Source organism: Hibiscus syriacus, unplaced genomic scaffold, assembly GCF_006381635.1.
Source record: "Hibiscus syriacus cultivar Baekdansim isolate YM2019G1 unplaced genomic scaffold, ASM638163v2 tig00014064_pilon, whole genome shotgun sequence".
NCBI lineage: Eukaryota > Viridiplantae > Streptophyta > Magnoliopsida > Malvales > Malvaceae > Hibiscus > Hibiscus syriacus.
Window position 1 is genome coordinate 324,274 of NW_024062313.1, and position 18,197 is coordinate 342,470.

At 34.7% G+C, this 18,197-nt stretch overlaps 2 protein-coding genes across 2 annotated transcripts; both read left to right on the top strand.

Moving 5' to 3' along the window:
- Positions 1-1,323: 1,323 nt before the first annotated feature.
- LOC120206858 (probable sphingolipid transporter spinster homolog 2) lies at positions 1,324-9,500 on the top strand. Its single transcript, XM_039206432.1, has 16 exons — positions 1,324-1,485; positions 1,750-1,881; positions 1,994-2,095; positions 2,543-2,647; positions 2,750-2,825; positions 2,929-3,003; positions 3,165-3,267; positions 3,375-3,440; positions 4,433-4,514; positions 5,716-5,813; positions 6,078-6,154; positions 6,282-6,395; positions 6,833-6,952; positions 7,776-7,904; positions 8,297-8,375; positions 8,993-9,500. The coding sequence occupies exons 1-16, from the start codon at positions 1,427-1,429 to the stop codon at positions 9,097-9,099; spliced, it is 1,524 nt and encodes a 507-aa protein (XP_039062363.1). The 5' UTR covers positions 1,324-1,426; the 3' UTR covers positions 9,100-9,500.
- Positions 9,501-10,865: 1,365 nt separating this feature from the next.
- LOC120206860 (COMPASS-like H3K4 histone methylase component WDR5A) lies at positions 10,866-13,343 on the top strand. The gene is made up of 2 exons (XM_039206435.1): positions 10,866-11,592; positions 12,839-13,343. The coding sequence occupies exons 1-2, from the start codon at positions 10,912-10,914 to the stop codon at positions 13,130-13,132; spliced, it is 975 nt and encodes a 324-aa protein (XP_039062366.1). The 5' UTR covers positions 10,866-10,911; the 3' UTR covers positions 13,133-13,343.
- The last annotated feature ends 4,854 nt before the right edge of the window (positions 13,344-18,197 follow it).

The window sequence follows — 18,197 nt, forward strand, 5'->3', positions numbered from 1 at the left end:
CACTTAAAGAGATTTGAACCAGGGGACCTTGAGAAGTAAAACCTAGACCTTTATAATATTTATAATTTATTTTACAAGAATAAAAAATTATTTATAATATAAATATATTAATTCTATATATTAATGTTATAAATATTATAAAATTTTATATATACTGTTTTTTATTGTGATTTTTCTTTAAACAGGTTTCGTATAAATATATGTTATTCTATTCACAAATCATGAAAGAAAACTTGACAAAATTATTCGATGCGGGTACACCTAAATCTTATACTACTAAACTCTAAATAAGTTAAATATAGTATAAAAAATTAAGATGATGTTAATTAATAATCTTATAATATTTATGTAAGATATATTTCAAAGGCAATATTCCTCAGTCAGTCAGTTCTACCCGTGACAGTCAGTAAACAGTTTAAAAACATAGGCTTGGTAGGTGCCTGTATCGTTTGGTACAGTCATATTTAACTTGCCAGTATTTATATTTGTAGCTCCCAAAATCCTACACATTTCCATGTTTCTTAGTGCCCAAATCACCAATGATTATACACATTTCCTTGTAGTATTTATATTCCTTTGTATATCCTTCACTGTGCCTTGAAATAAATCCCATATTTTAATATAATTATTATTTTTTTAGAAAAAATCTTATTTAGATTAAGTCAGAGTATAATTCTAGACATGGAAAATAATACAAGAATGCACCACATTATCATTAACCAACATAATTCTTCTTAATATATAAAATCACTAACCCAGTTAAAATATGGATCAATAAGTAGCGATGGTGTTAAGTCATCCTTGTTTTCGTTACGACTTAAGATTTGTGGGTCAAAACTTTTTCAGGTAATTGGGTTTTAAATACTTATTAATTTGTCTTAAATCTTATTCACCAATTGAGATGGATTGAAGTGGTAAGCATATTGATATCACTTAAGCAATGTCTCGAGTTTGAATCTTTGTGTATGTAGAAAATCTCTACTATGAGACTCATTCACCAAAGTTAGGTGTACGACGCGGGTCGGTTTGGATTAATCAAGACAAAGCCTTCAAACCGGAAGGAAAAAAAGTGTCTTATTGATCCAACTTCAGTGAAAAAGACGAATGCAACTTCAGACAGAACTACCATTTTTACATAATTCAAAGTTATATTAGAATTTTCCATGGACGGGGACCATATTGCAAACAGACTAAATGTTGGGGGGCCATTTTGCAAACAGACTAAATGTTTGGGACTTTATTACAAGTTTTAAAAGTTTAGGAACCTAAATGAAATATTTAAAAAAGTTAAGTGACCATTACTATACTTTACCTTAAAATAAAATAAATAAATGAAATATAGTTTAATGGCGTCACCTTTTCAACTCGTCCAGAATTAAAGGAAAAACAAAGCTCATCCCAACAATCAAACTTTCGGCAACAAGAAATGGCTCCTTCCTCCTCCATTACAGATTCTCCTCCTCCTTCCTGGTTCACCCCCAAACGGTATTTTTTATTCTTCTTCTTTTTCTTTCAAAAATCAACTTTAATTACACTCCCCCCTTTTTTGTTTCGAATGATTAAACTATTTAATCCGTAATTTCTGCTTTTTTTTTCCTCCTCACCTTTTCTGAATTTTAATTGCTTGCCGAATCCTGTTCTTACTAAAATTAGGGTTGATATAAGAAAAGTTAGGTGAAGCTAGAACGTTTATAGTTGACTTTTTTGGACCAATACGCTAATTCCAGACTTGTATTTTTTTTCTTGTAGGTTATTGATTATATTTTGTCTGGTTAACATGATAAATTATGTAGATCGAGGAGCCATAGCCAGTAATGGTGTGAATGGGAGTAGTAGGACTTGTGATGACAAGGGAATTTGCAAATCTGGTACTGGAATTCAGTAAGATTTTATCCCAAACGATTCCTCTCTTTTGCTGCGTGGATTCAGCTGCCATAAAATGTTTTCTAACCTGTTAGCTTCACTTGTGTTACTAAAAATTGTTTGTTTGCAGGGGGGAATTTGAGTTGACTAACTTTCAAGATGGTCTCTTGTCGTCTGCATTCATGGTTGGGCTTCTCCTGGCATCCCCGATATTTGCTTCCTTGGCAAAGAGGTTAATTACGATTGATGGTTCTTTGCATTTCTATTTGGTGAACATCTAGGTTGTGTTTGAGAATTTTGATTTCAGAATTTAGTATTAGTTGTATGAAATAATACATGGATTTTTCAAATTCATGGATTTTGTTGGATGCCTATTTAGTGTTGAATTAAAATTTATTTATATATATTTGTGTTTTTGAAATACATGTTTATATACTTTTCAAATATATAATCATATTGAATCTTAATATTCTACTCATAACTAAAGCTTTTAGAACTGACATTTCGGTAGTAGAACTGCCATGTTAAATACTAAATAAAATCAGGATTACTTTTTGGAGTTGATCGTTTCGTTGTTGGAGTTATTGTACTGTATTTGACGGTTAACATGTTTTTTTTTTTTTGGATAAGTAACATGTTGATTTTGGTTTGTAATATCAATTGATTTATATTATTGCAGCTACAACCCTTTTAGGCTTATTGGAGTTGGGTTATCTGTTTGGACCTTGGCTGTAGCTGGATGTGCTAGTGCATTTTCCTTTTGGTTTATCGCAATATGCCGAATGTAAGTGTAACAATCTCAATACCCTCTTCATTAGCTTATTGTGCCACAATGTGTCTTCTTTTTTTTAAAAAAAAAAATTGTGGCTGGGTCTTGATGTTTTAGGCTGGTTGGTGTTGGAGAAGCTTCTTTCATAAGTCTTGCTGCTCCATTTATTGATGACAATGCTCCTGTTTCTCAGGTTCATTTGTTTTTGTTTCTTTTTTAACTTTAGAATTCAGAGCTACATATACTATCTTCCTTCCAAAACTACACAATCATGCTAACTTTCTGTCATACTCCAGAAAACAGCATGGCTTGCGATGTTTTATATGTGCATACCTACTGGAATTGCTCTTGGATATGTTTATGGTGGATTTGTAAGTTTGTACATCGTGTTCTTTATTTCTCACTTTAGATCTCAGTTTTGCATTAAAGATGTGATTTATATACTCCTAGATCAAAGTACTTCATGAGACCCATCTATGTAGGCATGTCTCCAAGATTTTTAATAATTAATCAGTGTTAACTAATCTTATAGGTAGGGGGGCATTTTCACTGGCGCTATGCATTCTGGGGAGAGGCATTGTTGATGGTTCCATTTGCTGTTTTGGGTTTTGTGGTTAAACCTTTGCAGTTGAAAGGTAGTTGTTTTGATGCCCTGCACACTCTGAGTGTGTGTGTTTAAAATTTTATTTTTATGATCCCACAGTAATTTAATTATTGAACATCACTGAACTTCAAACCATAGGTTTCTCTCCTGTTGAATCCAAAAAAGCATTGACATCTGTGGACACTGTTTCTTCAATAACTGATGGTAAGTGTTCCTTATAGTTTTTCCTTATTGTATAAATTCATTATTGGTTCTACTATTTTGCCCGAAGTTGATTTCAATGGTAGGGTGCTAAGAACTTGCCATATATGCATGCACACCACGTAAAAACATAATCCAAAGGAAAAAGTTTATCCTTCTCACATAAAAATATATGATTTTTTTCATCTCGTGCATGTCAATCCTGTTTTCATTATCCAAATGTGTTAACTAAGAAGTGTTTCAGTATGTCTACTGGGATGTAGCCAAAAAATAGAAGTAACGAAATTTCATTTATGATGCCAATCCCTGGTCCATGCAGTAAGGACATAAAATTGCAAGGTTTTCTCTAGATTCAATAATTATTCTCTTGATGTGCTGTACAAGTTCTATAAATTTGTTTTTTTTCCTAGTAAAATTCTGTAATTTTTTAATCCCTCTTTTTCTTTTGTTTTGCATTCTAAAGGTACTTATACAAGACTGTTAATCTTGTTATTTGTTGTTGTCCATAGATATTTAGCTTTCTCTATTTTGTTAATCCTGTTCCAGCATTTCTATTTTGTTCTTCCCATCTCTGACCCTTCACATTTGAGCAAGGCTTTAAATCAGCACAAAACATGTGTAATCATGTTAAGAATGGGGTGAACTGGTGATTACTAGGGATTTGCATGGGCTGGGTTGGTTCAACTTCTTGCTAACAGAAATCTAGCAGGATCAAGTTGATTTTGATTATAATTGAAATAAAAACTGTTGGTTTAACAATCCAAACAAAACTCAACTAAAACTTTTAGCTTATTGGTCCCGTAAAACAGTAATAAGAAAAGAAATACCATCTAAAATCAATTTAATTCATAAACTTTTCTTTCTATTTTTTTTTTAAAAAAAAGGAAGAAAAAGGTTCCTATCTTTCTTGTAAAGAGCCAGCCTGCCAACTATTAAAATTCCTCTCTTTTCTTTTTCCCTTCTTTTATTTTAATTCTAGCCTATATTATTTGTAGATTCAGAGGCATCAAAACTAGACGGCCGTATGCTGGTCAGAGGTGACAGTATCAGTGCTGATGAATTGAGTAAAATTTCCAAGTAAGTGGTTATTCACCCCATGTTTTATATTAAATATTTCATTAGTTTATTTGTGTCTGTAAGTGGTTCTTCAGCCCATGATGGGTAAACTGTTTCAAAGCAATACTTATGTTTTCACAATAATGATGCAGGAGCTTTTTAATTTTTTTTTATTATTTCAGTTTTATTTCAATTAAGTATAAGAAGTTTTAGACAGCCTAGAATATTAGTTTTCTTGAGGGTTAAGTTTAAGGTTAAGAATAAAACTTTACTTGTAAGAAAAAAATTAACTTTGTTTGCAAGAAAGTTTATTATAAGTAAGTTGCAATAGATCTACAACCACATCAATCTTATTATTATTTTTGAATTAATAAGGAAAAACCAGTGGTTTTTAAACACTAATTTTTTTCAAGTCCCAACTTTGAAACTCATTTCAACCTAGTTTCTTGAGTTTTGTTTCTGTTTTATCTTCTTGACCACATCAATATTGGTAATTAGAGCCTCACTAGATCTAGGTTTTGGAGTAAGATTTACTCTGAAGCCATGGTTGGACATGGTAAAGGCCGCCCAAGAGGAAACTAGGGTCAAGAGATGGAGTTTGGCTGCAATTCGACAAGCGATGGAAGAATTGTCGCGTGCAATTCATGGTGCGTGAGAATCCGAGAAAAGAATGTTCTCTTTTAATAGGTTGTGAATTGCAAGTTAGACTCCTACTAGATTTCTATTCTTCTTAACTCTTATCTCCTACGAAGATAAAACCTAATAAAAAATATAGATAAATTAAAAATAAAATTAGACTTCTAAGATAGAATAAACTCTTAATCTCGATAGCTTTCTGCACTCCACCTCAAGCTGGGTATATATAATGTATAAACCCAACTTGGACTTGAATCCATCAAAACTAGTTCTTGGAAGGGATTTGGTAAGAATGTCTGCAAGTTGTAGTCTTAGTTTTGAAAAGCTCGCCTATGGCACTAGGCACAGAACAAAACGCCTCTGGACGAGAAGGTGCAGAGAGGAACAGAAGGCTCTCGAATTTACTGATGTCTGATGTAATTGTCAAAGTGGTTCATGTGTCTTTCGAACAATTGTATCTCTTCCTGTTTTACTGATGTTAAAAGTAAATCTATTCTAGGATTTAACTTTATGGATGCTGAAAATTGTTTGCTGTGTACTTTGATAGTTGGTATTCATTGAATAACCTGATTGTTCTTTTCTTTAGGTCAGTAAGCATACACAACATTCTGAATCAGCTCTCTCAGTTTGCGAAAGACATGAAAGTGCTTTTGGTGGACAAAGTTTATGTTGTAAATGTTTTGGGTATTTTCTTGACCCTCTCACATCAACTGGACTAATCCTTTGAGAATTAGTTTTTTTTCCCCTAAAAAAATATTAATTATGAAATTTTCAATTTTTGCGGCAACTTTTCATATTAAATTTTGCTCCTGGATATCTCTAAGACAATCTTTAGAAAATGTGGCGGCTTCTTTTCTCATTAATTTTCTGCCACAAAAACTTGTATTTATAACATATGGTATTACTTTGGCTTGTGAAATATTAATTTTTCGGCATTGTGTTTGTCAGGTTACATAGCATACAACTTTGTTATTGGAGCATACTCATATTGGGGGCCAAAGGCTGGTTATAACATTTATCATATGGTGCAGTTGCTTCCTACTAACATGCATTCTTCTCTTTCAAAGTCTTTTAGCATTTTCTTTTGGCATCACAAAGAATCTCATTGCCCTTTCTTTTAGTGCTATACTCATTTAAATTGTAATTTTGCAGAAGAGTGCAGATATGTTGTTTGGAGGTATTACAATTGTTTGTGGGATTTTAGGAACAATATCTGGTGGCTTCATCCTAGATCGCATGACTGCTACAATATCTAACGCTTTTATTGTGAGTTTTTTTTGCTCTGATGATGTAATTTGTGAATGTTTTCCTTTCCTTTTACAAGCATGTGTGTGTAAAGTAAGTTGATATAAAGTGTAGAGGGTTTTCTGAGAAATTGAACTATAGGCGGTATTCTTCATTATTTTACCTAATAAAGCCTCTTATGTAATAAAACAAAAGATGAATATAGGATTCTTTCAATGGAAACTTTCCTCGACTGTTAATTTTTTAAATCCACACAGATGAAAAAGAAATTGCAAACACACTGCAAAGTATAGAAAAATAACGAGTTAACCAGCAAACAGACAAACAAAGACAGATGTATTGGGAATTTGGGATTTTCATAAAATTGAGAAGTTCTATCCTACTTCCTGATAAATTGTCTTCTGGAATTGTCTCCTTTTTTATTGCATTATTTATGGCTTACTTTGCTTCTTTAACAGCTTCTTTCGGGAGCAACATTTCTGGGGGCAATATTTTGCTTCTCTGCTTTTTGTCTCAGGAGCCTGTATGGTTTTATAGTTCTTTTTGCTGTGGGTGAATTACTTGTTTTTGCAACTCAGGTAATATAAAAATGGAGTGAGCTAGATTTATGTTCTTGTTCCAAATTATTGTATTTTTACTTCTGCAGGTGTAAGTTGTCTCTCTTTCCCTTCTTCAATTAGGTTCGATTGGTAAAAAAATTTAAGGAAGATTTAGTTAGAAACTATTCCATGAGTCCTATACACTTGTTTTAGAGCACCTAGAGATAGGGGTGAGCAAAACTCTACTCGAAAAAATTGAACTTTTTGACTTGATTCGACGCTAAAAAGTTCGAATCGACTCGAAAAAATTCAAATAAAGTTTGAATTATAAAATAGGACCCGAATAACTCAATTTTTTTAGTAATTAGTGGATTGGTGTTCAAGTTCGAGTCTAGTCCCTCAACTCTCCATGATATATGTATATCACATATAAAATATATATATATATATATATATGTATATTGTATATGGTTATTGAAATCTGTTGAAATTGGAATCAATTAGTTCCATAGCATTATAAATACTTACATTTAAATTTAAACATAAACTTGAAAAACTCTAACTCGAAAAGATTTCAAATAAAATTTAGTTATAAGATAGGACTCTTCAGCTCAACTAACTCAAATTTTTTTAACTTGACTTGACTCAATCGAATACCCATCCCTATGTATAGATTATTAGTTTATACAAATTGAACAATAATATCATATTTCCCCTTTGGTAAAAGAAAGAGCTTTTCTGGTTCATATTCGCCACTGTAGTAAATACATCAGCACAGGAGCATATTTTATTATTTTGGATTATCATGAAATATTTGAGCACTTTTTCTGATCTAGTAGTGTCACGAATATTGATTTTACAGGCTCCTGTCAATTATGTATGTCTCCACTGTGTAAAGCCGAGTTTGAGACCATTATCTATGGCAATCTCTACTGTCTCAATTCACATATTCGGTGATGTGCCTTCCTCACCACTTGTTGGGATTCTCCAGGTGAGTTCATTTACACCGGAGCTTGTTAGGTACAGGTTTAGTGTGGTAAACTTGTTTATTTACATTGATATGCTGTTTCATGATTTGTATTTTTCTCTGAAAAATATAGGCCTTTTTAACTGTGAACATAATATTTCCAAATTCTTTCAGCCTATCCTTTGCCTTATTACCTAGGTTATTTCTTAACACGACTTCTATAGTTGCCTTATTGCGTATCTTATATTTATAGTCCCTCTTGTTGTACAAATACTTGATGCGGGAATCTGAATGTACATGTATTTCTTTCAATTCGAGATCTTATGAATTATTACATGTCTATGCAACTTCAACCTATCTATTTTGTCCATGGACTCAAATTTCTATTGCATCATTGGCGGTTATGTTTTGGGCAGGATCATATCAACAATTGGAGGTATACTGCACTTAGTTTGACCTCTATTCTCTTTCTTGCTGCTGGAATATGGTTTATAGGTGAGTAATATTAAGTTTTTTATAATGTTTTCCGGAAAGATCTGATGAGAGATTCTTTATTTTGTTCTTTTTTTAAATTAAGCCTCCTTAAAGCATAGTAATGTAATTAAAGTTCCTGACAGTGCATCTCTTGTCCAGAGGAGACTACTAATAAAATGTTCCTATTTATTACTGGATTAAGAGTTGTCTACGTGGTACAATGGTTGAGCTGCATCTTATCTGAGAGAAATTAAGGATGATGCAACTATATTTGTATGTGATCTCTAACTACCAGATGGTTTTGTGGTATGAGGTGCTGGGCCTCTTAAATAAGATCCATGGTTTGAACCCTAAGGTTATAAATGATGCAAACTGTGTTGGGAGGATCATCCTCATTATGGACCTATGCAATATCCGATTCGGATTAGTCAGCTAATAGATTGGATATCAGTGGTTATATTGAAAACAATATTTCCATGTGGTCTCAGGGTGAAGTTTTACTGGGGATTACTAGTTTGGATAAAACATTTTTAGTCTCTTATGGTAGACTGAGAAATCCAGATGCAGCATGATTACTTGATACTTTTTGTATATCAGTTATTTTACAGAAGACTTTATAATTGTTGCTTCTCTTACAGGTGTTTTCCTACGTAGCGTTGACAAATCCAATGATGGAAGTCAACAAGTCTCTACAACCAGAACGAAACCATTGCTTGATGGAAACGTGGATGAAAGTTTTTTGTGAAGTTCGAGTTCAGACCGGCATGGTATAAGTTTCCGAACTTATTCAAGTTAGTTTTCTGAGGCAGTCTTCTAAAATCAGTAGTTGTTAAAGCAAAAAAGAAAAAAGAAATTTGGTGGCATTTGTTGAGGATTTGCTCCAGTTGACATCTAAACTGGCAAATGTTGAGATTGCTTCTACAGAATTATTTGAAAGGATAAAGGTAATATAGAATGTTCTTTTTGTTCCTTTTTTTTCTGATTTGGATATAATCAATTTGTAGATATATCAACTAATCTATTAGTTGACATATGATTGATCATGGGTGCATGTTAACTCTCATTCTACCCGTACTATATTGTATTTGGATTCTTCCCCCTCTTCCGGTAGTTTGCAGATGGATGGTGAATGATATTTTATGTTCGGAATGGACCTTCAAATTGATTTGATTTGAAAAAGTTTTTAGTGCTGTTCTTGCTAAATTATGGATGTAAAATTTGCGTTCCCGATTTTAATTTCAAAAACAAGAAAAAAAATGAAAATGTGGGTTAGTTGGTTTCATTGGATCAATTTGGATTTGGATTAATTAAGGTTTTAATTTTTTTAATCAATTGTTTGAACTCAATACTTTTAAGGAAAATAATATTCTATTTTATTGTTGAGGCCACCTGAGGGGTCAATATTTTGAGCCAAGAAATAAGTGCAAATGTTAAGAAGCCTATAAACTTACAGTTTGAACTTATGGAAACCAATATTGGAAAGGGTATTGAACTTGGGCATCTTGATGATGCTATAGCAAAACAAGGGCCTAGAGTTACATGTTGATGTTTCTCTATCATGGGGAATGCCGGTTCTCTTTCAATTTTGATAACCAGACTACCCAATCTTTCCAGTTATTCTGCAGACCGAACACCTTTCTGTCTAAGGATAACATATGACAATACGTCTTTTACTTCTTCCCTAGTAATGTTTCATGGTAAGAAACAAATACAATCAACTTGTTCTCTCAAGACACCCTAAATTCGAATAATTACTTCTGTAGAGTGTATATTATTAATAATTAAAAAATATTTGACACATATATTATATTGTAATTACTCTAGATTATTAAAAAAATATTATCATTTTGTTTATGAAATTAAGATCCTCTTATCTACTTCTCTAATGAAAATTTTAAAATATACTATACTAATATAAGGTTCAAAAAGGGTAAAAAAATTGGTTACAATTGAAAATCTTAGTAAGAGGTCTAACTTTTTAAGTTAGAAGAGGTAACTTTTTAGGTAGAAATAAAAAATATTATTTTTTTCATAATATTTTTGGTTAACCGAAAATGTTACTTTCCTCATAATATTTTTTATAAGCCCTAAATTTCCCGCAATGAAAATTTTCAATTACAACAAAAAATTTATAAATTTTATAATTTCTTAGATCGAACATGATAATATTTTGTGTTAAAAACATTTTAAATTAAATAGTCGCATAATAAAATTATGTTTATCTAAATATTTTTACTCAACTCAAATTTAAATTTAGTTCTTATATTTTAATTCTATTTTTTTTTTGTCTAAGAACATTTCTCATAATAGAAAAACTATTGATATTAATTTTTTATAACTATCAATAATTCATTTATTAATTAATTAATTTTTATATAAATTTAATATAAAATCCAATTTATTTCGTTCTTAAACTAGAATTTGAACTCCAATCCAAAAAAAAAAAGGTATCGTCGGTATTTAATTTATTCCATAGCTAACAAAAAAATCACCTAAAAATAACTTCAAAACCTTAAACCCTCCCCCAAAACTTTCTTCCTCAAAATCCCCGAAAAATATGGCGACTGAAGCTACAACCACCACATCTGCGGCGGCAACCGAGCCTTTCAAGCCCTACACTCTCTCCCAAACCCTATCTGTTCATAGAAACTCCATCTCCTCCGTCAAATTCTCCTCCGATGGCAGCCTCCTCGCCTCCTCCTCTGCCGACAAGACCCTCCGCACCTACTCTCTCTCTCCCACGGCTGCCACCCTCACACCTATCCATGAATACTCTGGCCACGATCAAGGTGTCTCCGACGTGGCCTTCTCCAACGACTCCCGGTTCCTCGTCTCTGCTTCCGACGACAAAACTCTCCGTCTCTGGGACGTTCCCACTGGTTCCTTGATCAAAACCCTTAACGGCCACACCAACTATGTCTTCTGCGTCAACTTTAACCCTCAATCTAACATGATAGTTTCGGGTTCTTTCGATGAAACGGTGCGTGTTTGGGACGTGAAAACTGGGAAATGTTTGAAAGTTTTGCCCGCTCATTCTGATCCAGTCACAGCCGTTGATTTTAATCGAGATGGTTCCCTTATTGTTTCGAGTAGTTATGATGGGCTTTGTAGGATTTGGGATGCTGGAACTGGGCATTGTATGAAGACTTTGATTGATGATGAGAATCCACCTGTTTCTTATGTTAAGTTTTCGCCTAATGGGAAATTTATTCTGGTTGGGACTCTGGATAATACTTTGGTAAGTTTTCATTTTTGGGTCGTTTCTTTTTCCCCTTTTTAAGTTCTTTTATTGCATGTTAATTCGTTAAAAATTTCTGATTTTCCAATGTTAGATTGAGGGTTCTTTTACTGTTGTATATTTATATAAATTTCAACTTGTATGAGGAAAATTTGAGGTTGCTTAGCCTGGAAATTAAATAACTACTTTGGCGGCGTAATCTTTTAGCTTACACTTCCATTTTCGAGTCTGTTCTCAATGTAATGACATTTCAACATGCTTTTGTAGTTTATGTTATCTTTCAACATATGTATGTATCAGTGATGTAATGACATTTCAACATATATATATATATATATATATATATATATATATCCTTTAACGCACAAATCGGTCAATAATATTAATATCAGAATCAGAGGAATATGTCCATGTCGGTTTGCTGATGGGATGCCCTAATGTGTTACAAAATTTCTCCATAGACAATGATCCGATGAGAGAAATAATTGGAATTCTTGTATCCAACGTCTTCATAGCATTATCTATTATAAATGAATTTTCTAGAATTTGGCTCACACTTGAAAGATAGCCCACTTTAGTTTATTCTAGTTGGGACTCTGGATAATGCTTCGGTAACTTTTCTTGTCAGTTGTATGTGAAGAACAGAGTTGTTCTTGATCTTTGGATGAGTGTTTAAATTTAGCTTTGTTTATTCTTTATTAGATGACCTTTAATATTGGCAACTTAATAGAATTGTGCTTATTTTCAACGCTGTTTTTCTATGAAATCAGTGAATCAGTTGTTTTGCCTGAAATCTCACTGCTACTGCTTCTGGAAATGATCCCTTTCTCAGAAAAATTTCTAGGTTGTGTATTGGTATTACCAAAAATGGATAGAGCAAGTGCCGGGATGCCCCATAAGGATTGTTAATTTGTCATACTTGACTCACTTGCAATTCGATTTCACTTTCACCCTTCCTATATGTTTCCTTGCTTACAAATATTTTTATTTGAAGTGCTATTGAATTTGTAAACAATCCGTTTAGCTGAAGTAATTTTGGTTTGCTTTATCAATCAACTTTGCTTATATCTTATAGAAGCGATTTTTGCATATCGTTTCAAAGGCAAAAAATTATCCTGTATTGTTTTCTTACTTTTGAGTTCTTTTATGAGCTGATTAAGCTGGCTTTGAAGTATTCTTTTTGATGTTCTCTACCTGGTGTTTTTGTCCTCAACTGCTTTTTCTTACTATTACATTCTCTCTGCAGAGGCTTTGGAACTTTGAAACTGGGAAGTTTTTGAAAACTTACACTGGCCATGTGAATTCAAAGTTCTGCATTTCATCTTCTTTCTCTATTACAAATGGGAAGTATATTGTTAGCGGCTCCGAAGACAACTGTGTATACTTGTGGGAACTTCAGTCCCGGAAGGTAGTTCAGAAGTTGGAAGGTCATACCGATGCTGTTATATCAGTTGCATGTCACCCCACCCGCAACATGATTGCATCGACTGCACTCGGCAGCGATAAGACTGTGAGGATCTGGACTCAGGAGAAGGAATGATCTGGCTTCTATACCCTGTTCAGTATGTTTCACGTTTTGCGCTGGTAACAATTTGCGATTTTAAGTGTAGGCCAACTTGCTTGTCCGAATGAAACATACATTTTTTTCCTGGACCTTTTGCTATTTATCATAACAAGATTGTTCCATGTACCTTAATTTAGTCTTGTGACCCCCTTTCAGCCTGTGTATCCAATAACCACCTGATGTGTTCAAATTGCCCAGTAGTGCACCTGTTTGTCTATAATTATATTTAGTATTTATGTATCATTCTTCTACTTTGAGCATTTGTTTGCGCATAAGTATTTGTTTGCGCAAGGAATAGGGGGAGGAACTGCCTTGCGCCTTCATATAAAGCTGAACTTGGAAGGGAGATGGAACAGGGCATGTCAATTTTGATCCAACCCAAACATAAACTTAACCCGATTTGATCAGTCAATAGTCGAAGTTGGTCCAACACGAATATGAGCCCAAGTCTGAATTGTGGAATGTAATTATCATTTTTTTAGCGAAATTAGAATATCCGAAATACAAGGTGAAGATTCATAAACATAATAAACTGGCGTTTCAAGTGTTAAATATAAAATATGTAATTATCATTTAATGTAAACTATGTGATTTTAATTTGTATATTTTAAGAGATTAATCTGATCGAATTATTTCAATTTATTTTGTTAAATAAATTACAACCGACTTTTTTTAACTCTTGGTACGAGATTTTTGGTTAGTTTTAAAGGATGAATATTATAATTTAGGATTAATTATTTAGAGTTTAGAATATAAAATATAAATACATATAATATAATACTTTAATGTCTATAAAATTATATTAGTATAATATAATTATAAATATAATATATTGTTTAATTTTCACTATCATATTATAATAAAATTAATAATTAATTATATATTTTTATAAGAAAGGAAGTCTCGTTAAAAATCCCTTTCATTGTATTTTTCTGGGCAAAAACACAGAAAAATACAAGGTGCTGAAACTTTATTAGAACGGACAAAATATAACCAGTTAACAGTATCTTTGTGACATCAAACCAATAAAACAGAATACACCAAACTAAACAGCTTAAGCCAACAAAAGCGTGAGTTACATAACAAAACAAAATCAAATCAAACTTCATCGCAGCAGCCCTCCAACCGCAACAAGCCAGCTATCAACCGATCACCAGCCCTCATTCACAGCCACCACACACCAAGACTCGGGCTACATCCCCAAACAACGACTGGAATTTAAGCACAATCAAAGTAATTCAAAGTAAAGTACATCCATCACTAAGCAGCGCACCCAGTCCCACCGAGAATAGACCACAGCACTGATCAATGCTTGAGAGTCACCCTATTTTCGCAGACCATCTTCGAAATCCCCCACAATCCCTTCGATACAAGGGCGTTTATCTTGGTTTAAATCCCAGTCCACCATCAATTTGCTGTCACACTGCAATTAATGGAAAAGAAGCAGCCCAAGGCGAAGAGAAAAACATGTGCAAGCCATAATTCAACGCTAATAATTCCACAAGAACCGGCGGACCTCGACTAATCTGCCTTGAGAAGGACCCAAGATTTGAGCCATTTTCATCCCCAAGGACACCCCCAATGCCCCCTACTGCCCCGCCTAGAGGCATAGCTCCATCTACATTCAGTTTGATAACTCCCCCGGAGGAGCTACCCAATGAACAGCCGTTGAGGGGAACCTGATAACCGTCACTTTGTCGGCTAGCAGTGGGTTCGACATAATCTCCTCCAATGACATGGGAACCTTAGGATTTTTTTTGCTTTAAACCAGGTAGCTAATCGGTACTTGACAAGGAAACTCAACTGAATAAAATCCATGGACATTTTAGAAAACTATCTCATTTCTAAACAGCCAAACAGTCCACAAAATTACTGCTGGAATAAGATGCCAAATAGAATCAAGGGAAGTGACTAGACTCATCTCATGCCATGATTGAATGAAGGCTTTCGGATCCTCTTGAAGAACAAAATTGACATTCCACAGATTTGAGAAGCTCATCCAAATACGCCAAGATATCTCGCACGTGAATAATAAATGGGACACGGATTCTGGGTAGGATCCGCACAGCGGACAGGAAACGTCCACAACTGAAGAAACTCCTCTTCTAACAAGTTCAATCTTAACCGGAATTTTGTTACAACATACCAACCACTTAAACAGTGTGACCATGGGAGGGACTGCACTGTCCCAAACCAGTCTCTCCCACTCGAAGCTCGAATTTCTCTGTTTGTAAAAAGACTTTTTAATAGAACTGACTGAAAACCTCCCATCGCCCGCGGCTGTCCAACAAATACAGTCTTTATCAAGCCCCGACGATCTAAACTCATCAAGTGCCTTAGAGAAATCCAACCATTGATTTCGCTCCAAATCAAAAGGTTGTCTTCGCAATTGGATATTCCACTGCCAGGAGGTCTACTCCCCATATCAGCCACACACCCCCTCTCAACCGCGCTATAGAGTACATCCGGGGAAACTTAACCTTCAAGGGCGTATCAAAAAGCCATGGATCATCCCAGAACAAGATTGAATTTCCATCTCCTACCATGAATGAGAAATTCTCCCTCAAACACCTTTCGATCTCGTCTTCCTCGAAAAAATACTTTAGAATGCTTTTCCAAATCCAAGATGCCTGATTGTTTATGGTCTGGGGCGGAAGTAACTATTCGGCATATAATTATGCTTACTGCAGATTACACGCTGCCACGATCCATCCTTATCGTTGGCAAACTTTCAAATCCACTTCCCCAATAGAGCTCTGTTTTGTAGCGACAAATCCGGGATTCCAATACCCCCAAATCCTTTGGGATAAAAACATCAGTCCATTTGACCCAATGAATTTTCCTTCTATCCTCCGAACCACCCCATAAGAAGTTTGACATCAGACTTGAAAGCTTCTGATAGATCCGGACTGGCATTTTAAATAGTGCAAGATAATATGAGGGTAGAGCAGCCAGTACGGATTTAACGAGAACCACTCGGCCACCGAAAGACAATTCCTTTGCTTTCCATCCCGCTAAACGCTCGTTCACTCTTTGAATGACTGGTTCCCAAAGGGATAAAGAGTTCCTATTAGGACCCAGGGGCAGGCCTAAATAATCAGCTGGAAAGTGCCCAACTTCGCACCCCAATCGGAAATAACATCCTGCAGAACATTAATCCCAAAAATGCGGCTTTTGTGCATATTTAAACTCAAACCTGAAGCAAGTTGAAAGACTTGGAGAATGCATTTCAAAATTTTCAACTGTTCCAACAAAGTATCACAGAAGATCATCTGCAAACTGTAGGTGTGTAATACTCGTATTCCTCGCCCCTCTACCCACCACAAAACCAGAAAAAAGCCCCAGCCTTGCTGCCTTCGTTAACATCAAGCTTAAACCTTCCCCGACAATATTAAATAGCAATGGTGACAATGAACACCCTTGTCTCAAACCTCGGGATATTGAGAATCTATCAGTAGGAGCACCATTCACTAGAACAGCTATTCCTTGATATCTATCATGGGCATATGCCAATTTTTGTGCATTGAATTACCTAAACGATACCATATATAGATATCCTTCCATAGGTCCGGGAAACCATGTATCTATGCGCTTCCCGGACATGGCGAGGTGGATGTTGATCTTAACACACCAAAGTTCTGTGGAGTCGGAATTTCCCTGACGAGTGGATAATTGTATAATGTATGTGAAAGTTCTTGCATCATAATTTTCTTTCTCTTTTCCCTACCAATCGTTCCCCTCCACCACCATTGAAAGATGTTAATCATATTGACTTCCTATTCGATATCTCATTGACTTCAGCAAGCAGGTGCCCTGCTTGCATATCCCACCCTATGTACGTATGTACTAACTCCTTAAAACAGGTGACCATGCAACCGTCTTGTTGCGATTCTAAATTCTTCGGATAAGAAATTGTATTGAGCTTTGTAATAGTCGCAACAATAAGCATGTGGAGTGTTGAAGTTAGTTTGGTGTTATGTTAGAATGTCTCTCATGCTGGGAGAGTGATGCTCATTGTAGGTTTTTCAGGCTGTATTTACCGTATGCCAAAGATATGATTTTGTTTTTACCCTTTTGGGTGTGTTGTGTTTTGCTAAAGTTTGCTTACGATTGTTTTTGGTTTTATAATGTTAGGTCTAGGGACAATGCGATTGGTGCCTGCTGGACTGATTCTCCCAATTCCGACATTGATTGTGAACGTATTAACGAAAATCATGGATTGACATAATCGAAGTTTGGATATGGGGAATTAAGCCTTTGGTCCTTGTAGCATAGGTTAAAATTTAATGTAAATTTATTTATAATCTAAATAATGACGCAAGAACTTTCACATACATTATTCAACTATCCACTCGTCAGGGAAATTTCAACTCCACAGAACTTTGGTGTGCTAAGATAACATCCACCTCGCCATGTCCGGGAAGCGCATAGATACATGGTTTCCCGGACCTATGGAAGTATACCTATAGACTATATGGTATCGTTTAGGTAATTCAATGCAAAAAACAAAAATTGGCATATAACCATGACAGATATCAAGGAATAGCAGTAAGAGTCGAGGTTTATCCCAAGAATCAAAACTTCCTCTTCTGAAAATTGATTCTCTAATAATGCTTGCTGAAATGCCGAGAGCTTCTTGAAATCTAACTCCAAGCTTTCCACTTTCAATGTATTTTTCTTATTGTAAGCTTCCTCAAAAAAATTAAACACAGCTTTTTAATTTCCAGAGGGTTGGACACTACCCGGTTCTTCACTGAAATATCCTTTAAAGAATTTGCCCTTCACCTATTTGAAGCTGTAAGATGGAAAAACCGCGTGTTGAATTCGCCTTCCTTGAACCAGCGAATCAGGGAATTTTGCAACCAAGCCCTCTCCTCTATCCTCAATTCTTTCCACAGTTCTGCCCTTAAAGAAGAAAGGGACGTCAACAGTTTAGAATCAAAGGAACCTTGCTGCACCTTCACCTCAATTTCAGTGATCTTCCTCTCCAGTGCTAAAATATTATTCCTGCATCCCCGCTCCCTATTCGCAGACCAAGATT

Coding starts and splice junctions, on each gene's coding strand:
- LOC120206858 (XM_039206432.1), top strand. CDS start 1,427: ATGGCTCCTTCCTCCTCCATTACAGATTCTCCTCCTCCTTCCTGGTTC. Junction 2,826..2,928: donor ACAATGCTCCTGTTTCTCAG/GTTCATTTGTTT, acceptor GTCATACTCCAG/AAAACAGCATGGCTTGCGAT. Junction 7,905..8,296: donor CACTTGTTGGGATTCTCCAG/GTGAGTTCATTT, acceptor TGTTTTGGGCAG/GATCATATCAACAATTGGAG.
- LOC120206860 (XM_039206435.1), top strand. CDS start 10,912: ATGGCGACTGAAGCTACAACCACCACATCTGCGGCGGCAACCGAGCCT. Junction 11,593..12,838: donor GGACTCTGGATAATACTTTG/GTAAGTTTTCAT, acceptor TTCTCTCTGCAG/AGGCTTTGGAACTTTGAAAC.